Here is a 22,525-nt window from a genome sequence, read left to right as displayed (position 1 = left end):
CACAAATAATTACATGTTGAGTGCAGTGTGGTAAGAGGAAAAGAAGTTTAGATTTTAAGTATTAAATCCATGAAAGCTGATAAATGTGAACTTGGTAGTGAATTAGGAGCAGAGGTTGGAAAGTTTGCAGATATAAATGCAGTGAGGCAATCATAGGGTTTGTTAATTAAGACATCAAAATGATTCCAATGTTCATTATGAAACATTAATATGCCAGGTACCTGTAAAGCTGTCATAGGAAAGATTTTCATTATTCTGGTTCATATCCAGTGCAAATGATAAATAAATACTCAACTTCAAATAATCACATGTCGCATAGCCATTCTTGCATGTGGTTTATTACTGAACTTAACTAGATTTTTATTGGAATCATGATTACCTTCTGAGGTGTGGTCATTGTGATAACACAAGAACCTTGAGTATGGATTATTTTCGCAATTTTCGGATCTTAGTCATGTTATCAGGAAAAATTCAGTGAGGAAATGGTTTGCCACATTCCTTCGAGAGGTGGAGAAGAGGAAATCATAATAAGAGTAATAATAAAGTAATTAAACGTGAAGAAATGTTTAAACGTTTGACTCTGGCTTTTACATAAGGGCTGAAGAACATATAAAATTGACCAGGACAACTCGTGCTGTGGGAGAAACATTAGATTTTTTAGCATTGATACAAAACACATTTGTGGCTGCATGTATTATGCCAACAGAGTTCCTTCAATAACTCAAAAAATTAGAACTGCAATGAACAATGTAGTGTTAATGGAATGAAAACAAACGCTTGTGATCTGACTCAACATACTTTCAGAGGGCCTGACTGACCAATGAGTCAGTCATACACCACAGAAACAGGCCCTCAGCCCAATGTCTATGCTGAACATTATGCCAAGATCAACTCTTCTCTGGCTGCACATAATTCATATTCCACCACTCCCTCCATCTCCATGTGCCTGTCCAAAGTCTCTTAAATGCCATTATCTAATGCCACTTTGCAAGAGAAATAGTAGTGGGTAATGGCTATTTAGGGAAGAAATTAAGCTAGGGGAATGAACCAAATCGAATGACCCAATCAATCAGTACAGCGGCTTGAGTTTGGAAGTGAAAATTGATTTTGCAAAATACAAAATAACAATATGGGGGAGGTAGTCAAATTCAAAGAACCAAAACAGAATTTGGACAACATTTGCTTGTGAAAAATAGATTAAATTCAGTACAAACAGTACACCGTGGAAAAATGGGAAACCTTAATATTATAGAGATGGTGAACTAGTCAGGGCACTAGTGGAGTTATTTTGCCAGAAAACTAATCAGAGGCAGTGAGCCTTAAAGTGTACAGTCCTCGAGTCACAGCATCAGCACTTTGTAATTCAAGGTTGTTCAGATGCCAGAGGAATATCAACAACCCACTCCGACAATGCAGATCTCAAGTGCCAGTGGAAAATGTCACGGGGAATGACCGGAAAGAAAAGGAACTCAAGCTCTGAATGGAATTGAAAGACATGAAAAACAGAAATAGAAGATACACAGTATGACACCATGTTAAACTCAAATGGGAGAAAAATAAGTCTTTTTACAAAATCATCGGATATTCTTTCTGTGAAACCAAACAGGTTGAACATCCTGTCTCTTTTGGATAACTGCTTGTGAACTGAATAACAGCAGTTCTTTTACAAGGCTTTAAATATAATTTAAATGCCATATAAATGGAGCAAATGACAATAAAAAGCACGCTACAAATACAGAATTTTCCAGAACTTTATTTTCCAAAGCAAACAATTTAAGTTTCACATTTGTTGTTTGGATGAATACAGCCTGAGATTGAATAAGTAATTCTTCACATAAAGATGAAGAGCGAGTGTCTACACATTTTCCTACAATTCTAATACAAAAATCAGCTGATTGGATTAAAAGGTGTTTCTCAAACCAGATGCTTATTGTGGGCCATCACATTCAAAATTAACCCAATGTAAAAAGATCAAAGTGTACCAAATAATTGAAATTGGTAATTATATAATGAAGGGTAATAGGAAAGAAATGTATTTACTTTGAAATTAAGAGTTTTGCTAAACCTTTAGGATCAAGAGCCTGAAGTAATTGGAAGCATGTGGTAAAACGGCCAATTTTCTGGGTTTCTACCTACCCTCTATCTACCTCTGATGAGCAACCAAACTGTTTGTAAATCAAAGAACATAATTAGTAACAGAATATCACAATTTATCTCAGTATGGTGAAAGTATGGAGGATGTATATACATTTTCAGTTGTGAACTAAGTCACTTCTGAATACAAACAGACATCTTTATCGTTTAGATTACGTTCATTCTTGATAGAGTTAAAAATGGATAATAAATGAATTCAAGTTGCTAATTGTGCTTTCCTTTAATATCCAAATGAATATTAATACAAATTTACGAACTGTTCAGGCAGCATTCCTTCTTTTCACAAAGTAAAAATTAAATAAAACTAATGATCACAAGATTTCAGTGCACATAAATTCTTATAGGCATACTTCTGCGCGAGACTGGGCAGCTTAAAAGTGCCAAGATTCTTTATTGATATTATTAAATACTTTAGGTATTGTACTTTTCTTTAATTCTGCCATTTCCCTCCCATAAGGTTTAATTTACAGCCGACATTGTGCATTCCATGAAGATTAATGTGTGGCTTTCCTGAACATTAAGGATGATGGTTCTGAAATATTAAGGATGATGTTTCTCAATATTAAGAATGATGGTTCCCCATCATACATTCCATGCTACTTTGCTAGATTTGGTGTGTCATATGTTGGGTGCAGCACCACAAGGACTAGGGTTCATGATGCTAATATCCTGTGTTACAACTAATGCAGCACTACTGCTGAACTGGCAGTTTTGTCAGCAATCACCAAAGCAAAATGGTTCAACAAAGGGAGCACAGACGTGTGAGCAGAGGTGGAGAGAAACAGTTCCTTGTAAGGCAACAAAGGCCTCAGAGGAGGAGCAGAAAAACACTGCCTTATTTGGCCACATCAGCGTAAAGGGAGGTCAAATTAGGAGAGATGCAGGAAAGTGAGAAAGATGTCACTACAGTTTTGCTAACTGTTCTGTGATGCAAACTATTGAGAAAATGTGATTGCTTCTTTCAGAGTAAATGCCTGATTAACCTGTGTTTTCAAGTGCATTCTGCAGCCATCAGCATAATCCCTTTACTACATAATGCAGTTGCTGGAGGACCAAATAAATCAGTTTGAGTGAGTTGAAATTGACATCAATGTGCTCAGCATCTTACAGAATAAACGGTAAGGATGAGCATAAACCTACAGAACTCCTTGTCAGAGCTTACTTTGAATCTGCACCTCAGCCTTGGAGAAGAACCTGTTGCAGAATCAGTTTTATCATTCTATTTCAACAATATTAATTATGTCCCCTGGGCAAAGAGAATACTATGAAATGAGCTGCAATCAAGCCAAATCTGCTTCAGCACAACTAACTTGCAATTGTGTACTGTATCTAAATGATGATCCCCGGGTTAATTCTGGTATCAACACAAGATCTTGAGAACTGAAGAAATAGAAACAGAAACAAAAATAGAAAACCTTGCGCCTGCTCAACCATTCAACATCTCTCACCACAGCACAATTTTCTTGTACTAACCCCATATTCTATGATTCCTTTAACAACTGAAAATCCATTAATATTGGTCGTGAGTATACCGAGTGATCAAACATCTGCTGCCTTCTTGGGTACAGAATTCCAAAGATTTACCAGCATCTGGGTAAAGACATTTATTTTTATCTCTCCTAAAAGGCCAATCCTTAACTTTGAGACATAAATGGAACAAGACATCTCTAATGCAAGATTTTGAGTACTTGCCTCTCTAATTGCCTGGTGAACCTGCATATTAACTTTCAGTGATCCCTATATAAAAACTCTCAGAACTCTGTAAATGTCAATCATTTTCATTTCTCACCAGTTAAAAATACTAAATGGGTCTTCTTTTTGCCCCACAAAAGAGGACCACTTGGCCTCTCTGGGTCCACTTCACAGCTCACAATGTTACCTAGCATGCCCTCAATCATTGTGTTTATATCATTTGTTTTAAGGAATTGTTTCTTTTTAAATTGAGAACCAATTGTAAGCTATATTGGGAAATTAAAACTGACTGCATGCACTTTATACATACACAGTTAAAATATTTAATTTTGACTGCCAGCAGTAGCCAGATACAACGCTATCTGGATTTTCATTAAACTCAATGCAACTATGATTGATCATAGATCATAAGTGATAGGAGCAGAATTAGGCCATTTGGCCCATCAAATCTACTCTGCCATTCAATCATGGCTGATCTATCTCTCCCTCCTAACCCCATTCTCCTGCCTTCACCCCTTAACATCTGACACTAATCAGGAATCTATCTATCTCTGAGAGTTAAGTACAAATGTTGGCTGACACTCTCGTACACAAATACAAAAAGGTTGTTTTCTCCCTCCTTATTTTGTGACAATGAACTAAATGACTAGAAGCTGGAATGGCAGCTCACTCACTAATCTCACTATACTCGGTTTACAACATGATCAAAACATCAGAGATTTTGTTAATAGGGATATGAGTTCTATCATGATACTACAACAAAAGAAAATCTTTGTGGATGTTGGAAGTCTAAAAATAATTGAGCACAGTGGCTCAGTTAGAAGAGTCACTACCGCACATCTCTAATGACCCGAATTCAGTCCCCACCTTGGGTGCTGACTGTGAGGAGTTTGTACGTTCTCCGTGTGACCTAGTATTAGAAAATGCTGTCACTCCAAACATAACATTTACAACTGTTCATGAATCCAAAATGCCAATTTAACATGGCTGTGTACAACTATTGCTGAAGGAACATCAAATTTAAGAGCAGAGCTATCCCTAATAAACCTTTAATAAAAGACAAATGGCTGAAGCTGGCTAACTGCAATTCGTCAAAAATTCTGAAACCGTAATTTTAATCTGAATAATGCACTAAACTACAATGAAAATGTACTGAGATAATGTGTTTACCATAATTAATTCCATGTTGAACAATCCTAGCAGGACCATTTATCATTATAGGTAAACTCTCAGAAAGCAGGATGGTATTTTTCATTCCTGCTAATGCCAAGTTGACACAAAGTAAACACACAGGAACAAGTAACTTTATGGACGTCTCTCATGGAATTAGCACATTGCACTCACTTAAAGACTGCTACGTATAGGGGTACAGAGATGTTAGTATTGAATTTAGTTTAAAATGCCGGTTTGCACGTGTCCATTATTGGATTTTAACTTAAGAACAGCAGCTGTGGATAGAAAGTTATTTGAGACAATTATACCAAAAAGATTACTTTTAGTTGGCGTATGTTTCATTTCTTAAATTTGACTATGCCCTACTTTAGTTATAAAGGATTTTGAGAAAAAAACTGTAGAACATGAAAATAACTTTCTTTAGTTCAGTTAGAGCTCAGTACATGTTGTTGTGAATCAAACATTTTCTTGTAGCTTCAGTATCCACTTGCTAAACCACAAGCTTCCTTTCAGTCCACCTCTACTGCTTTTAGTAAACAAATAATATGTTGACCATAGTGAACATTCTCACTTCTCTGCTGAGCAAAGACTGCAAAGTGAATCATTTCAAGCTAGTGATTTCAAGTAAAGATTTTGATGCTGATTTTTCTTTTCGGGCTGAACAATACTTTCCTTTAGAAAAATGAATTATTGGCTTTACCAAAATCACCATTCATTTTGTAATCCCAACAATGACTGTTAAACATAAATAACTACTACTAAAACATGCTTGGGATTCAAATAAGTTTTCAAAGCAATCAAATCAAGTTGATATGATCAATCAAAGCAAGTGTTACAATAACATTTTCGCAGCATTGATGTCATGCAACACAAGTCTTTCATTAATGTGTTTAATCATTGATAGAAAGCATTTGAAAATGTATGTATTTTAAGTGCAGTCCTGCAAAAACTAAAAATTACAGTGCAGCCTCAGAAAACTTCCCCTCCCCCTTCGCCAATTCTTGTCAGCGTCTGTGTAAAACCAATGTTTCTGGCCCTGACAGTATTTACGTTGATGTAATATGGCACAGACAACATCCTTAAGAAACAAATCTTCAGTTGCCACTTGAACATAGTAAAATACCAGAAAAAAGTATATATTGTGAATGGGGCAAAGCACAAATTTAGCATCCCAAATTCTCTTTCGCTCCGTCTCAAGAACAATAATTTCTGGGAATATTCGATTTAACAGCATCACTTTAAATCCATATTTAGAAATGGAGACATGGTCGTCTCTTTAAACTCAATAATGCCACACACTTCGATACTCTCTCCAAGCGATCAATTGTCATCTGAGACAGCATGTAAGGATTTTTTTGTTCAACAGAAAAGGAACTGAATCTCCTATTTCAATTAACATCCTGAATATCCATGTGACAATGCATATTTTCCTGTTCAATCAAATTTAATCCAGAATTCTATGTGGGCAGCATGGTGGCACAGCGGTAGAGTTGCTGCCTTACAGCACCAGAGACCCGGGTTCGATTCTGACCACGGGTGCTGTCGGTACAGAGTTTGTACGTTCTTCCCGTGACCTACGTGGGTTTTCTCCGGGCGCTCCGATTCTTTCCCACACTCCAAAGATGTACAGGTTTGTATGCTAATTGGCTTGGCAAAATTGTTATAAACAATTGACCCTAGTTTGTGTAGGATAGTGTTAGTACACGGTATCGCTGGTCGGCATGGAATCGATGGGCCAAAAGGTCTGTTTTGCGCTGTATCTCTAAACTAAACTAAACTCTACAAATAATTTAATGCAAATGCAGCCATCCATTTTAACCGAAGAATGTCCATAAAAATATTTAGATATTTCTCATTTATTGCCAATATAGGATAGACACAATGATCTAGTGCCCTCCATAATGTTTAGGACAAAGACCGATCATTTATTTATTTGCCTCTGTACTCCACAATTTGAGATTTGTAATAGAAAAAAATCACATGTGGTTAAAAGTGCACATTATCAGATTTTAATAAAGGCCATTTTTTATACATTTTGGTTTCACCATGTAGAAATTACAGCTGTGTTTATACATAGTCCCCCCATTTCAAGGCACCATAATGTTTGGGACACATGGCTTCACGGGTGTATGTAATTGCTCAGGTGTGTTTAATTGCCTCCTTAATGCAGGTATAAGAGAGCTCTCAGCACCTAGTCTTTCCACCACCTTTAGAAACCTTTATTGCTGTTTATCAACATGAGGACCAAAGTTGTGCCAATGAAAGTCAAAGAAGACATTATGAGACTGAGAAACAAGAATAAAACTGTTAGACACATCAGCCAAACCTTAGGCTTACCAAAATCAACTGTTTGGAACATTATTAAGAAAGAGCTTACTAATCGCAAAGGGACTGACAGCCCAAGGAAGACCTCCACAGCTGATGACAGAAAAATTATCTCTATAATAAAGAAAAATCCCCAAACACTCTTCAAGAGTCAGGTGTGGATTTGTCAATGACCACTGTCCGCAGAAGACTTCATGAACAGAAATACAGAGGCTACACTGCAAGAAGCAAACCACTGCTTAGCCGCAAAATAGGATGGCCAGGTTACAGTTTGCCAAGAAGTACTTAAAAGAGCAACCACAGTTCTGGAAAAAGGTCTTGTGGACAGATCAGACGAAGATTAACTTATATTGGAGTGATGGCAAGAGCAAAGTATGGAGGAGAGAAGGAACTGCCCAAGATCCAAAGCATACCATCTCATCTGTGAAACACGGTCACATACTTCAAGCAGTCATTGCATGCAAAGGATTTGCAACAAATTCTAAACATGACTTCTTTCATTTACATGACATTGCTGTGTCCCAAACATTATGGTGCCCTGAAATGGGGGGACTATGTATAAACACTGCTGTAATTTCTACATGGTGAAACCACAATCTATAAAAATGGCCTTTATTAAAATCTGACAATGTGCACTTTAACCACATGTGATTTTTTCTATTACAAATCTCAAATTGTGGAGTACAGAGACAAATAAATAAATGATGGGTCTTTGTCCCAAACATTATGGAGGGCACTGTGAGTAAGTGCCACTGTAATACAACCAATGCAAAACCAATAAGGTAAAACAATATTTCCACATGGCGTGTCTTATTTAACCTTTAGCTTACCACATAATCTATGCAAATTGAATTCAAAAGAACAGTAGTCTAAAGAATAAACAGCACCAGCCACAGAGAAATAGCACATTAAGGTTTTCTACAAAAAGGTTGAAATCCTGAATCACAAATTCCTGCAGTGGAAGGAACCCTTAGGCATGAAAACTTGTATATTAGATTAAATGACTGCATCAAAGAGCAAGATGAATAATGCACTTCATTTTCTTTTAAGTGTTCAACAAATATAAGTATTCAAATTTGACAAAATGCAAATATTCACAGTGGTTTAGAAATCCACTATACATGTTTCAAATCACAATGCTAAGGGATTTTGCACGTAGATATTCATTGCTGACTTTATCTCAGTTACGTTCATGCAAGTAGGAGAATACATCCTATATGAAAGCCGGCACGAGACAAGTGAATTATCTGCAGCTCCACAGTTCTATCCTTCTCCTTTAATCAGTGAGAGTTATACCTGGATGAGTGTAAACAGCCATTTGAACAGAAGGACAGCAATTACAGGAATGCAAGAGCAGTTCCTTGTACAAACCGGTTATTGGGTGGCATTCATAAAAGTTTCCTTTCTAGAAAAACACAATAATTGTTCAATGAAACTAATTATCTTTAGCTCCCTAATTAATGTCCCACAACACATTCGTCCTTTTAAATGCATTTTATCTGACTTCAAACTGCATGGTTCTGGAGGATTTATTGTACAGTATATGAATTTTAGTAGGTTCATCATGAAACCATGCTAATAAAAAAAATAATTAAAGAATGGAATATAACAGGATACTTGGTTCATCATTTTAAATGGGAAATTATAACCACAGGATTTAAAGTGGTATATCTATGTATAATTTAGTATTGGCATCTTGCCAAAATGTATAAAGTTTGTAAAGTCATTTTCATTTCAGAATGTTTAAATTGGCAGACAGATTCATAATGATTAAAAAAAAATGTAAAGCACCACAAAATGACTCAATTTGTAGATCAAAAACAGCACTTAAACGGGACCAAAATAATGGTCTCAGGATCTTTGTATATCGCTTTAAAAGCTGTGGATTAGACATCTTAAAGTCAGCATAATTTCATATAAATGCCCATACATTGGGGCTTTTTTTTGTCTTTTATTTTCCATTACCTATCATTGTTTTATTATTTCTGTAGATACTTTACACTCAAGTTTAAAAAAAGAGATTACAAGTTTCAATTGGAGGCCTCAAAAATCAGTAACAATTCAGATTTTCTTAAAGTTCCCTGGTTTCAAAGCAGGAGATGAATCAATATGCACAGAGCTCAATCAATATGTGCTAGTTCATAGCTCCATGAAAGTGGGAATGCAAGTGGACAAGGTGGTAAGGAGGCATATATCATAGACAGAAGGAACCGAGATGTTGGAAGCTTGAGCAAAAAACACAAAGTGCAGGAGTAACTCAGTGGATCAGGCAGTAACTCTGGAGAAAATGGATAGGCGACCTTTCAGGGCACAATCCTTCTAGAGAGAAAGCATTTTATCAAGATGCATTACAGCATGGTTTGGGAGCTCCATCCAAGACCAAATGAAATTGCAGAGAATTGTGGACGCAGCCCAGATCATTACGCAAACCAAGATCCATTCCATTGACTCCATCTACATTGCACGGTGCCTTAGCAAGGCCACCCGCATAACCAAGGGCGTCTCACCCCAGACACTGCGTCTTCTCTCCTCTCCCATCACGCAAGAGGTACAGAAGTGTGAACATGCATATGTCCAGATTTAGGGACAGTTTCTTCCCAGCTGTTATCAGCCAACTGAACCGTCCTCTCACCAACTAGAGTCTTGACCTCCTATCTTCCTTCGCACTATCTTTAATTGTACTTTACCTGGCATTAAATAATATACCCTTTATCCTGTATCTGATCACAGTGGACGGCTTGACTGTAATCATCTTTAGTCTTTCTGCCGACTGGATAGCATGCAACAAAAGCTTTTCACTGTACCTCGGTACACGTGACAATAAACTAAACTAAACTACAGTGGCATATATCATGTTTGGCATCATTGATCAGGGCACTGAGTATAAAAGTTAGAAATTCATATTGCAGTTGTATAAAACTTTGGTTAGGTCACATTTAGAGTACAGTAGGCAGTTCTGCTCACACTACAGGTGGATGGGGATAAATTGGAGAGAGAGAAAAAGATGTTCACCAGGATACTGTCTGGACTGGATTAGCTATAAAATGAGGATGGACAAACTTGGATTGCTTTCTCTGGAAAGTTGGTGGAAGTATGTGAAATTGTAAAAGGCGAAATAGGGTAGAAAATCAGTCTCTCTCTCTTTCTGGATGGAATGTCAAATACTAGTTGACATAAGTTTAACGTGATGAGAGAAATGTAAAAGAGACTAGACCAAGTGGGACCCGTTGGGTCCCGTCCCCTCAACGCACGGTTGCGGGGGGGGGGGCAGCCTGCGGCGTCACACACACACACACACACACTAACCTCCCCTCCCCTGAAATTATATTAATATTATTAATTTGCTCCTTTTCTCCCATCACCCGCCCTATCCACTCATGCATAGCCCTCAACTACGCAGGCATGGTTGGAGAGGGAGAGGGAGGGGGTAGAAAAGGAGAGGTTGAGGGGGTAGAGAGGGAGCGTAGAGGGAGGGGGTAGAGATTGAGGGTTTGGGGGGGGGGCGTGGCGTCACAGGGGAGGGCTGGTCCCCGAACGCAATACTCCACTACTCACCCATAGGTCTCAATACTCACCACTCCCTAGAGAGGGAGGGGGGGGGTAGAGAGGGAGAGGGGGCAGAGAGGGAGAGGGGGCAGAGTGGGAGGGGGGGGCAGAGAGGGAAGGGGGGCAGAGAGGATTGGGGGGCAGAGAGGATTGGGGGCAGAGAGGAGGGGGCTGAGAGGGGGGGCAGAGAGAGGGGGCAGAGAGAGGAGGGGGCAGAGAGGTAGGGGGCAGAGAGGGAGGGAGAGTGGGAGGGGGTAGGGGATGGGGAGGAGTAGAGAGGGATGGGTAGAGGGTGGTAGAGGGAGAGGGGGTAGATAGGGAGGGGGTGTAGAGAGGGAGGAGGTAGAGAGGGAGGGGGTAGAGAGGGAAGGGGGATAGAGAGGGAAGGGGGATAGAGAGGGAGGGGGAGGACAACTTGTTCTATTTGATCTTATTTGATTGTGCACGCCGGTAAAGAAACAGATGTCTCTGAAGTAAATATCAGTCAGTCCTCCATCACAGAACCATATCAATGAAACACGAGTTCAAAAGTGAATGATTAATGTCTTAACATTATATCTCTTAGTTATGCAATCAGCTTGATATTTCTGTTATCCATTATATAATTCTGGATTTGTTACATACATACTGGACTAGTTAAATACAGTCGGAGTTCTAATATTGCAGCTAAACTCTTCAATATGCAAAATGTACTGTGTGACAATTTTCTTTTATTCGCCATCAAACAATATTGCTTCCAAAAATAAAGAAGCATTATTTACCTTTTGAAATTAAATATTAATTTTAAACTATTCTACTGGGTTTGTACTGCATTCCATTTTTGTGCAAAGAATAAAAGAAATATCAGAGCATATAATTAATTCCCCAAATCTGTTGTGCCATTCAATAAAGAAAAGGTACAAGACACGGTAGCCATTGGAATTTTGTATCAACGACACAAACTGCTGGAGGAACAAGTGTAAGGCGTCATCTGTGGAAGGAAATGGGCAGTCGATGTTTCACCTCAGGTCCCTTCAGACTCTGCCAAACCCGCTGTGTTCCTTCAGCAGTTTGTTTTGTGCCTTTTAACAAGATCATTGGCGATTGTCTGCCTGAAATCCAACACCCCATCTTATTCTCATGCACCTTAATTACCTTTGTATCCAAATATTAATCTGAGGCCTGAATATTATCAGTGGCTGAACATCCATAGTTCTTTGGAATACAGGAATTCACATATTCAGAACTCAAGAGTTAAAAAAAATAGCATTCTTAAATTCCAGAGCCCTCACGCTTGTCTTTCCAGACAGAAAAAACAGCCTCCAAAAGTAAATTCTTCCAATTCCCCTTATTGAAGTTATCTCATATCTTTACCCCCCAGTGGGCATTGGCCCATCCTGCACAAACTTCACCAAATAGGATAAATCTTGCTTCCCAGGTCAACCTATGTTGTGCTGATTCTGGACAAATCTTTGAGTATGGATACAAACATCCTCACAGTACTCCAGATATAGTTTCACCAGAAAGGTGTACAACTGCTCTAGATTTTCTTACTGTTGGATTGCAGCCCCTCTGTGGTAACCCCCCAATATACAAATTGTTGGCTCTGTTATCATCTTGTATATTTTGTGTACAAATATATGTTGAACTTGCTAAAGACCTACATTTATTTCATCTGCTTCTTTTTGTGCACAAATTTATCTAAACCCCTCTTTTTATACTCTATACAATATTTGTTTTACACATAGCATTTATAGTAAGCAAACCTAGATACATAACATTCTATTCCTTTGCCAAAGCCATTAAAGTAGATTGAGAGTAATGGAAACCTCAGTACTGATTCTTATTCTGATTGAAAATAGCCCTTTTATTTTTGCTCTCCATTTCATGGCCTATTCATCCTCTGTTGTCTATATTACATCTAACCCCTATGTGTCTACAGGCACCATCCGTACATCAGTGATGGGAACGTTATCGGAAAGAATTCCGAGGGACAGGATTTATTTGCATTTGGATAAACAAGGACTGATTATGGATATTCACTATGGCTTTGTACATGGGAAATCATATCTTACGAATTTGACTGAGTTTTTCTTTGCAAATTGACCAAGAGCTTTGACAAGGACAGGGGGGGGGGGGGGGGGGGGGGGGGGGAGACTACAGAGACATTAACAAGGGCTTTGACCAGGTCCTGCAATGTAGGATGATCTGGCAGGTTTGAACACATGGGATCCAGGGCGAGTTAGCAAATTGGATCCAAAACTGGCTTAGTGGTATGAGACAGTGGATGATAGAGGAGGGTTGTTTTTCAGATTAGAAGACTGTGACAAGTGGTGTGCTGCTGGGTCCTCTGTTTATGATATATATTAATGACTTGGATGAGAATGTAAGTAGCATGATTAGTAATTTTGCTGATAACAGCAAAATTATTGGCATAGTGGAAAATTAATTGTCCAGGGTTACAGCATGATAAAGATCAACTGTGAAAGTGAGGAAGGGATTGGCAGAGGGAATTTTACTTGGACAAGTGTGAAGTGATGGATCTGTCAAGTTAAACCAGGGCAACATGTTCACAGTGAATGGCAGGGCCCTGGGGAGTGCTGTTGGACAGAGGATCTTGGGGGTGCAAGTACATAGTTCCCTGAAAATGGGAACAAATGTACACAGGGTGGCAAGGAAGGCACCTGGCATACTTGCCTTCATCGGCCAAGGCATTCGGTAAAAAGATTTGGGACATCATGTTATAGCTGTCCAAATGTTGGTTAGGCCTTACTTGGGAGTATTGCATGTAGTTCTGGTCACCACACTATAGAATGGACATGGTTAAGCTAGAGAGGGTGCAGAGGTGATGTACAAGAATGTTGCCTTGATAACAGGGCATAAGTCATCAGGAGAGATTGGATATTCTAGGTCTCTTCTCCCTACAGCAAAGGAAGTTGAGAGTTGACATGATAGAGGTATATAAAATTACACAAGGTAGATAGCCAGTGACTGATTCTCATAGTCATGTCTAAGATTTAACTTGGACAAGAGTGAAGTGATGGATAGGTTTAGGATTAAGGTGAGGGGAGAAAGTTTAAAGGAGAGGTACCGAGGGGTACAATATTCACACAAAGAGCAGTTTGTATGCGGAATTAGCTGCCAAACGAGGTGCTGGAGGCAGGAACAGTAACAATATTTAAGAGGCATCCTGAGGTATTTGAGCAAGCCGGACACAGGGGGATATGGAATTAATGCAGGCATGTGAGATTAGTAGAGATAAGTTTGATAGTCTGCGGAAGGCCTGTTTCTATGCTGTACAATGCTGTTAGACTGAAGGCCCCTTTCTATGGTGCACAATGTTATGACTCAATTACTTTTTTGATAAATCAATACAAACGTTACAGTTCTGTGGTCAATGGACAGAAAACAAAAGAAGTGCATTAGAATAAGCTAATCAGATAGGATCAACAGCATAGGAAAAAAAAAATCAAAGTATAATTAGTGTAGAAACCAAACTTTGGAAATGCCAAAGAGTCATAAGGAAGCACTGCGTTTCTATGCTTGATACAAAACAACAATATGGTATCACTATCAGATTCTCCAAAGTATCTTCCTTTTAAGAAACAAGTTCAGAAATTAGGAGAAACATCTGATTTGTAATACACAATGTGTCTGTTTTGTCTAAACTGTAGTAGCTGGTGGAAAATCATCAAACTAATCACTTTGACATATTTATCATGACTAGCTTTTCATGACCTATTATTTTTTGAATCACATGGGGAAGTACTACCAGCAACTACAAAGACACTTTAAACATGAATAACATTAAGTACTTCTGAACAGCAAGAATCAAAAAATGGGAGAATTTGTAAGAACGTATGTTTTTGATGTGCATTAATACTTGGAATGTGTGAATTTCCTGAAGTTAGTACATGAAAACCTTAAATGTTCCCATCTAGTGAGAACAAGGCAGTAGATTGTGGTCAGAAATCATTTTGTCATCTAGGGTGTAGCCAGAGTGTTAAAACCCACAATATTTGTTGTTCTGAAAGCACAAATATATTGTAACTCTATTCATGAGATTTCCACGATATCTGGTCATCTGCCACCCGACTTCCATACCGTCCAATCCGTACCATCCTATGATCATCAATTGAATATTTTGCCAAAAATCTCCATGAAAAGTCCAAAGCTTTCAAGAATACACAAACAATTCTGAAGGTTACTTGGGCCTAAGAGATAAATAGAAGTAATCAATCATTTACGGTGATGATACTTCCATTGTTTCATGAATTCTTTACCATTTTAATGTACTCCAGTGTTTTTTTTCTACAGAAATTAATCCAATTATGATTTATAGGTAACTGGATTCAGCAAGATTATTATCTTGTCTTTCTTTTGTACATTGGGCAAGAATCAAAAAGAAATAAGAGAATAGTGACTGGGGAAGATATCTCAAGTTCATGCAACTGAAAGTACAAAGTAAATTAAAGAAATTATGCTTTTGCAGACAAAAATATCTACAATTTTCATCTACATAAGTTGCTTTTAGATATACCTGTTATTGCATCATTCGCTTTGTTATATAACTGACCTGTAAGAATGCTGCCAGAAACGCTTTTCATTGGTGGCAAAATACTCAGCACTCACCAAAACATATTTGAATGCTGAAATCTGATCTATTGCTTGGTATTCCCCCATCATATACTGTGAAGGGATCGAGGTCAATTGCTATAGTGTCATTAGGGCCACAATTTCATATCTGATTAAGGAAATGCATTGGTGGCTGCTTAAAGATCAAAGTGAATAACTAAACAAATTAGAAACTAATATTAAAATCCTTCAAATCATACTTAAAGGTAACAAAAAAAAAAGACACAATGTGCTGGAGTAGCTCTGCAGGTCAGGCAGTATCGCTGGATTATATGGACAGGCAATTTTTTTGGGTGGTACCCTTCTCCAGCACTTTGTGAATTATTCTTTAAAACCAGCATCTGGAGTTCCTTGTAATCATACTTGAAGGTAATGCTTGTCAAGTGATGTTTACTCTTTGCGTAGGAAGAAGCTGCTGATGCTGGTTTCATTTTTCACTGCCAACCTGTTTCAATGGCATGTATAATCAAAGTATGATTTTTAACTGTAGGTATTAGTTTTCGAAAGAAGATCAATCATTAACAATTTTTCATAAGATAAAAACTACCATCCAGAACAGAGCTCAATGCATTTCTTTACAACTATTGATATTTGAATCGAGGTGCCGCAATTTAACATTAATTTGTATAGATATATTTTTTTTGGATACATGAACTTACTTTCTGTGTACAGTGATGGGAAAAATCTGATAAATGGGCTGATCTAGTTTTCCCCAAAGATAACCCAATTGAAATGTTATCTTTCACTAAAAATCTTAATATCCCCAAACTCTCACAAATCCATAATCTTAAAAGTACTATAGACGTGCTTAAAAGCAATATGTGAAAAGGCAACGTGTTTAGCCATGTTTCGGATGTTGGAAATATACTTTAAGATAGGGATATGATTAAGTGAGATTCATCTTCAACACTGTAGATAATTGGGTGTCATCAGTTTTAAAAATACATTTAGTATCAGCAATGAATTGTTACACTGAATACACATTATCATTAAACTTCATATGTTCACCTTCATAACGTCTTACAAAAGATCAGATAATTTTTTTTGCAATACATTATAACTGTTCCAGAAGTATCCTTCTCCAGTCATTTAACATGGACAGTATATTTGAGGCTATGAAAGAAATCCCAATAAAAGCATCTGTAGGTTTATAGGTTTAAATAATTGGGTTGTAACAATCTCTCTCTTCTCCTTCAAGGCAGCCAGATTCAGTATCCTTAATAATCTTATACTCTGGAACAGAATGAAGTCAATCTTCATTGAGTTGAACATTTAAATCTAGGGCAACATAGCTGTGCAGTACATGGGCTGCTGTACTGTTGAAGCTTTCACATTTCAGATGAAGCCTAAAACCAAACCCTCAGCTGCATTCGTTGGTGGACACAGTAGATCCCGTGGCACAATTTCCAGAGTCATCTGCTCTTTCTCGTGGCCAACTTTTTCCCTTCAACCAACATTACTGAACTAGATTATCTGATCTTTATCAAATGCCCACTTACAGTAGCTTGCAACGTGCAAATTGCCTGTCACATTCTCTACTTTACATAGTGGTTACAATTCAATAGTAACTTTGGTGGCTGTAAAATGCTTTGAGACTCCCAGAAAAGTGTTGTATAAAATAGCAGTCTCTTTCTTTTCAGCGATATCAATTCTGGACATGCCCAAAACCGACCTGCATTAGCGGTGTGCATGAACTATCTTGCAGATACCCAAAAAAACTATACTTACTAAAACCCCAGATTAATCTTCTCCCAAGTAAATCACTTCCTAAACAGTTCTTCATAACTGACTGGAGTTTTCAGCACAAATTATTAGCTGATTATCTCAGGAATGTGAAAACATCTTTAGCTCCTCTTTTGCCTTCTTGTGCTGATCTTGGAGATGGAGTAACAGACGTCCCTCCATATGGACAACCGTCAAAATCCAGGTGATTCAATGAGCACTCCACAGCTGGAATGTATCCACTGTCCCACATTCCAGTGCCACACAGCTTACAAAGGTCGTGCAGGCTGCAGGGGATTCTGGGCAAGAGGCGAAATTGGTACAAAAGGCTCCTTGCCTGTGGAGAACAGAAAACAATGTGTTAAATTATCTCGGAGATACAAGGAACTGCAGATGCTGGTTAAAACAAAAACAAAAAAAGACACATGGTGCTGGAGTAACAGAGCAGGTCAGGCAGCATCTCTGGAGAATGTGGTTTGGTGACATTTCTCAGGTCTCAAGAAGGATCCCAACCTAAAATGTCATCTATGCATGTTCTCCAGAGCTGCTGCCTGACCCGCTGAGTTAATCCAGCACTTTGTCTCTTTTTTTTTGCTAAATTATCTGAATAGGTTTGAATCACAACGGCCTCAGTCAAAGATTACTCTCAAAGAAAACCTCCACCTGGGTAAAGACTTGAATTAAAGTTACGATACGATAAAACTTTATTCATCCCCGGAGGGAAATTGGTCTGCCGATAGTCGCAACAACCAAGTTACACAAAAACTTGAAATTAAAAGTGAAAACAAAAACAAAAAGACAAGCGACTGTTGGCTGGATGCCGTGCGCACAGCGCCTTCACCGGAACAAATGAACAAACAAACGAACAGACTTATCCCCTGGGCAGAGGATTCTAAGCTATAGTGCCCCCCTCCCCCACACCGGATCCCCCTTTATTCTCCCACCGTTCCTCACAGCGGTCCCCCCAGGCCTGGTCCCTATTACAGCTTGTGATGATCTTGCCAGTGGTCCTATGTCCAATAGCTGGAGAAAACCTGGACATGTCTGCAACAGTGAAACTAATCTGCTTGTTCATAGCAGTAGGATGTGAATATTCTCTTCACCATTTGTCCATCGCTTCAATAGCTTAATACTGAACCCCTGATGGAGACCAGTAGTTTGCTTTGATGGATTCTGTAGTACCCTGGTCTCATCAGCACATACAAGAAGCCATTTTGCTGGTATCTGAGTGTGCTGATGATATCATCTCGCAATCAATTTCCACAAAAAAAACTATTTCATAGAGGAAAATAACTCAACAATCCTGATAATATTAAATTATTTCGGGCATTTTAGCTCTTAGTTTGTCAATACAATACAGCATTAAGTGAAAAACCAAAGGTACACTTTTTGTCTGCTGCAGATGCAAGAATATCCAGGAGTTTATTCTTTTCCACAACCATATGACTCTTGTTTATGATCATTGCACATTTATCTGCTTCAGGGAATATTCATTAATGTAGCATCCACCTGGTGGCCAAACTAAAAACAGTATTTTGAATTTGTTTTTCAAATTTTCAAATTTTCAAAACGAGAATTAACATAAAAAGACTAATTTTATTTATCCAGTAATTGGTCACAGGTAGCATTGCAAACATAGATAAATTGCTGTTCCCCTTTATTAGCTTTTCACTCTTCACTGGGTGGCAATGTGGCGCAATGGTAGAGTTGCTGCCTTAGGGGCCTGTCCCACATAGCCGATTTTTTTAAGCGACTGCCGGCGACTATCATAGTCGTAGTAGGTCGCCGAAAAACCTGCGACTGGATCCCCCCCCATGACAAAGTCTACGACAAGCTACAACAACCTACCACCTAGTCGACGTCAACCTACCGACAACCGGCGACCCATTAGGACGTCCACCTACGACAACCAGTCAACCTACGTCTACCCGCGACAAGCTACAATCCTGTCGGCGACAACTGAAGACAACTAAAGACAATTCAGTCGCCGGTACCCGTCAAGGTTGACGTAGGTTGTTGCCAATGGAATTCACCAAAGTCAGCACCTGCGACAACCTACGTCACCTGGCGACAACCTACGACAGCATCTACATCAGGAGAAGTCAAGCTACGCTCATTGGCGTCAACTCACTGTCGCCGAAAATATTTGAACATGTTGAAAATCCAGCGGTGACCAGAAAGACGCTACGACTTTTTGGGCGACTGAGGAGTCTACTCACCAACATACAGGCGATACCTCGGCGAACATGTGGTGACAGCCTAGTCACCTGAAAAATAGCCTAAGTGGGACAGGCCCTTTACAGCGTCAGAGACCCGGGTTCAATCCTGACCACAGGTGCTGTCTGTATGGAGTTTATAAGTTCTCCCTGTGACCTGCGTGGGTTTTCTCTGGGAGCTCTGGTTTCCTCCCACACTCCAAAGACGTATAGATTTGGAGGTTAATTGGCTTGGTAAAATTGTAAAATTGTCGCTCGTGAGTGTAGGATAGTGTTAGTGTGCGGGGATTGGTGGTTGGCGTGGTCAGTTTCTCCTAGAACCCCTGGAATATCCTCTTCTTCCCAGGCATCAGTTTAGTTTGTGGATTTCTGACTGAAGTTCTTCTTCGCCACATTTTATAAATGAATTAGGGATGCCATCTGGTTCTAAAACCTTGTTGCTCCTCTGTTCACAGATGGCTTTTTCAACCTGTTGTTCAGAGTGGCATTGAGGCTGAACTAGATTGTTTGTGGTGGGCTGAAATAGGGAACACTTATGTCATGGACAGGTTGGTTGAGTTTGAAGTATTCCCTCCCCGACTGCTGGTTGCCTCTCTACCCTTCAATAAGTTTACCTCTGTTGTAACTCATAGTGATGTGAGCCATTTGGTGTTTGAGCTTCAGTTTGAATGTCATGGTCATAAATAAATTGCTGGACCTCCTGTTCTTTCTGTCTATTCCTTGAACACATTTGTCCTCTTCAGATGCCTATAGAACTGTTTGTCTTCTGTGAGATGTGGTGGAGTTTCTAATCCAAGAAAGCCTTGTTAATTTGTTCCTGGTTATGTTCAAACTAGTTGTGGAGTTTTCTGGTAGAAAATCCAAGAGTCATTTTGGAAATGCTAATTATGGTGAACTTCAGGGCAGCATAGACAACAAGACATTCTACAGTTGTTTGAGGATCAGCAGATTGTCTATGAGATGTTGTCTGAGGAAACCAATTGTTGCGATGTCACTGATATTTTCACGCAGCAGTATTTCTGTCATCACCATTGTTTTGATGGGTTGGTAGAGCGGATTAGGCCATGGTCTGTCCAACAGTCATCGGTAAACCTTGCAGCATTGGTGATGTGGGCATGTAAGTAAAGGTGATGTGAGTAAAGGGTAAGGAGGTGAGGGGAAGGACGGAAGATTCATGGATGTAAAAAGTCACGGTGAAAAAACTCAAGGGAAGAGATGGAAATGAGAGAGGACAAGGGAATCTGCACAGAGCCTGTGTATTTTGTGCATTTGTGGGTTATTTTTTTTTTTAATAGCCACCTTTGTGTGCATCATTCACTGTGCAGCACAGCCTACACTCCATTTATCCTAGATCTCTTGTTGCTCACATATAAAGAAATCAAACATAGGCAACTTTCAATACCCACTATGAATTTAGCTATCAGCAAATGCTGTATCCTCATGGATCCCATGAATGATATCCTATTAAGATAGTCGGGAAGCTCAGATACTTTGGCAGTGGTGTATCCAGGCCCCCCCCCCCCACCTTCGTCCACCAAACGTCGGTTAACTAGTTCAACAATTCGCAACTATCTATCTTTTTTGGGCTCACACCTATCTCTAGGCAATTGGCAGTCTATCAGGGAACCTCCTTGCCCGAGGTTACCTGTTGCCGGCCCTGATTTGTCCTGTTTGTTATATTTGCCTCCAGTTTTTTCCCCCCACTCTCCTGCTACAATCATTTTGAGGAAGAGTCCTGATCCGCAACATCACCTAACCATTTTCTCCAGAGATGCTGCCTGACTAGCTGAGTTACTCCAGCATTTTGGAGTTGTCAGTGCATACACCACAATTCTCTAAAGTATGGCTGTGGCCAAGGACTTCTGCTCTGATCTTGGGGGGGAAAAAAACTGGTCTGCAATCCAGTGGGAAATAAACTGATGCTCTTGGGCAACTTAAGTGCTGGAGCAGAAAAGGCCAATTTCTGGTAAAGAACGAGCAGTAAGACCATGATACACAATCTTGTCGTAACCAATATCCTGTTTTGTCATAGAGACAAGCACAAGACCTGAGGATAACAGCCCTGAAACAACTCTGGCCACTTCCTCCAACTGAAAGGTGACAAGATTGCACATTTTATCACGAGTGCTTGACTAGTTAAATCAGATGATGATTTGGAAATTATGCATTCATTTTGTCTGACTAGTTGAAGAGTTAACAATAATTCTTTACACTTTCCCCACATTAAATATGGCTTAGGCTAAATAAATGACACATAAAATAAAACGTAGGAGAGTACTAATTGTACATTTACTATTTTTATTCTCGCCACACTAGAATAAGTCAAAAACCTGTAAACAAAAAAACACAGAAATACCACAAAGAACTACTTCCTCATCGAGTGATATCTGCAGGAAATAACAATCTACTAACAGCTGTACCTAACCATTAGATTGGTATCTCTTTTTTAGCATAATTGAGGCAATATATTTCAAGGTAATGTGTTGCTGTACATACATTGCTTAATACTAAATACTTTAAATAGTGTTATATTCCCTGTGTATTTCAAAAATATTGCTATTATGGAGAACTGCTAACTTTAAATGTTAGCAGCAACGGAATGCTGGATAAGGTCAGATTTTCAATCTTTAGAAAAATAACACAAAATTATATTCTATTTCTATTAACTGTTTCAACTAATCTCCTCCATGCCCAATTCAGTTTGTCAATCTATTAATCTCCTTTCTGTTATAGTATCACACACTAGTAATTAAACCATATAGCACAAAAAGAGACCGTTCAGCCCACTGAGTTGCGTCTATTTTTAAGCACCCATTTACACTACTCCTACACCACTTTAAAAAAAAAATTTGCTCCATAATTCTATCAATGCTCTCCAGATTCAATCCCTCACCTACACACTGGAAGCAATTTATTACGGTCAAATCAACATACAAATATGCCTATTTTTTAATGTGGATAAACCGGGGCACTGAAAGAAAACCCATGCAGTCACAGGGACAACATGGAAATTCTACACAGATAGCACTGGATATCAGTATTATACCTAGGTTGTTGGAGTTACAAGGCAGCGGCTCAATCAG

The 22,525-nt window shown here is 38.9% G+C and overlaps 1 protein-coding gene across 1 annotated transcript in view; it reads right to left on the bottom strand.

Moving 5' to 3' along the window:
- Positions 1-16,148: 16,148 nt before the first annotated feature.
- Positions 16,149-22,525, bottom strand: part of tbc1d16 (TBC1 domain family member 16) — a 109,804-nt gene continuing 103,427 nt past the window's right edge. The window contains exon 12 of the mRNA XM_033044349.1: positions 16,149-17,563. Coding sequence (XP_032900240.1) covers positions 17,324-17,563 — 240 coding nt within the window. The 3' untranslated portion in view covers positions 16,149-17,323. The remainder of the gene's footprint in view (positions 17,564-22,525) is intronic.

Source organism: Amblyraja radiata, chromosome 26 (genome assembly GCF_010909765.2).
Source record: "Amblyraja radiata isolate CabotCenter1 chromosome 26, sAmbRad1.1.pri, whole genome shotgun sequence".
In the NCBI taxonomy this organism is placed as follows: Eukaryota; Metazoa; Chordata; class Chondrichthyes; order Rajiformes; family Rajidae; genus Amblyraja; species Amblyraja radiata.
Note: the sequence above shows the minus strand (reverse complement) of the source record. Positions and strands in the feature narration are given on the sequence as shown.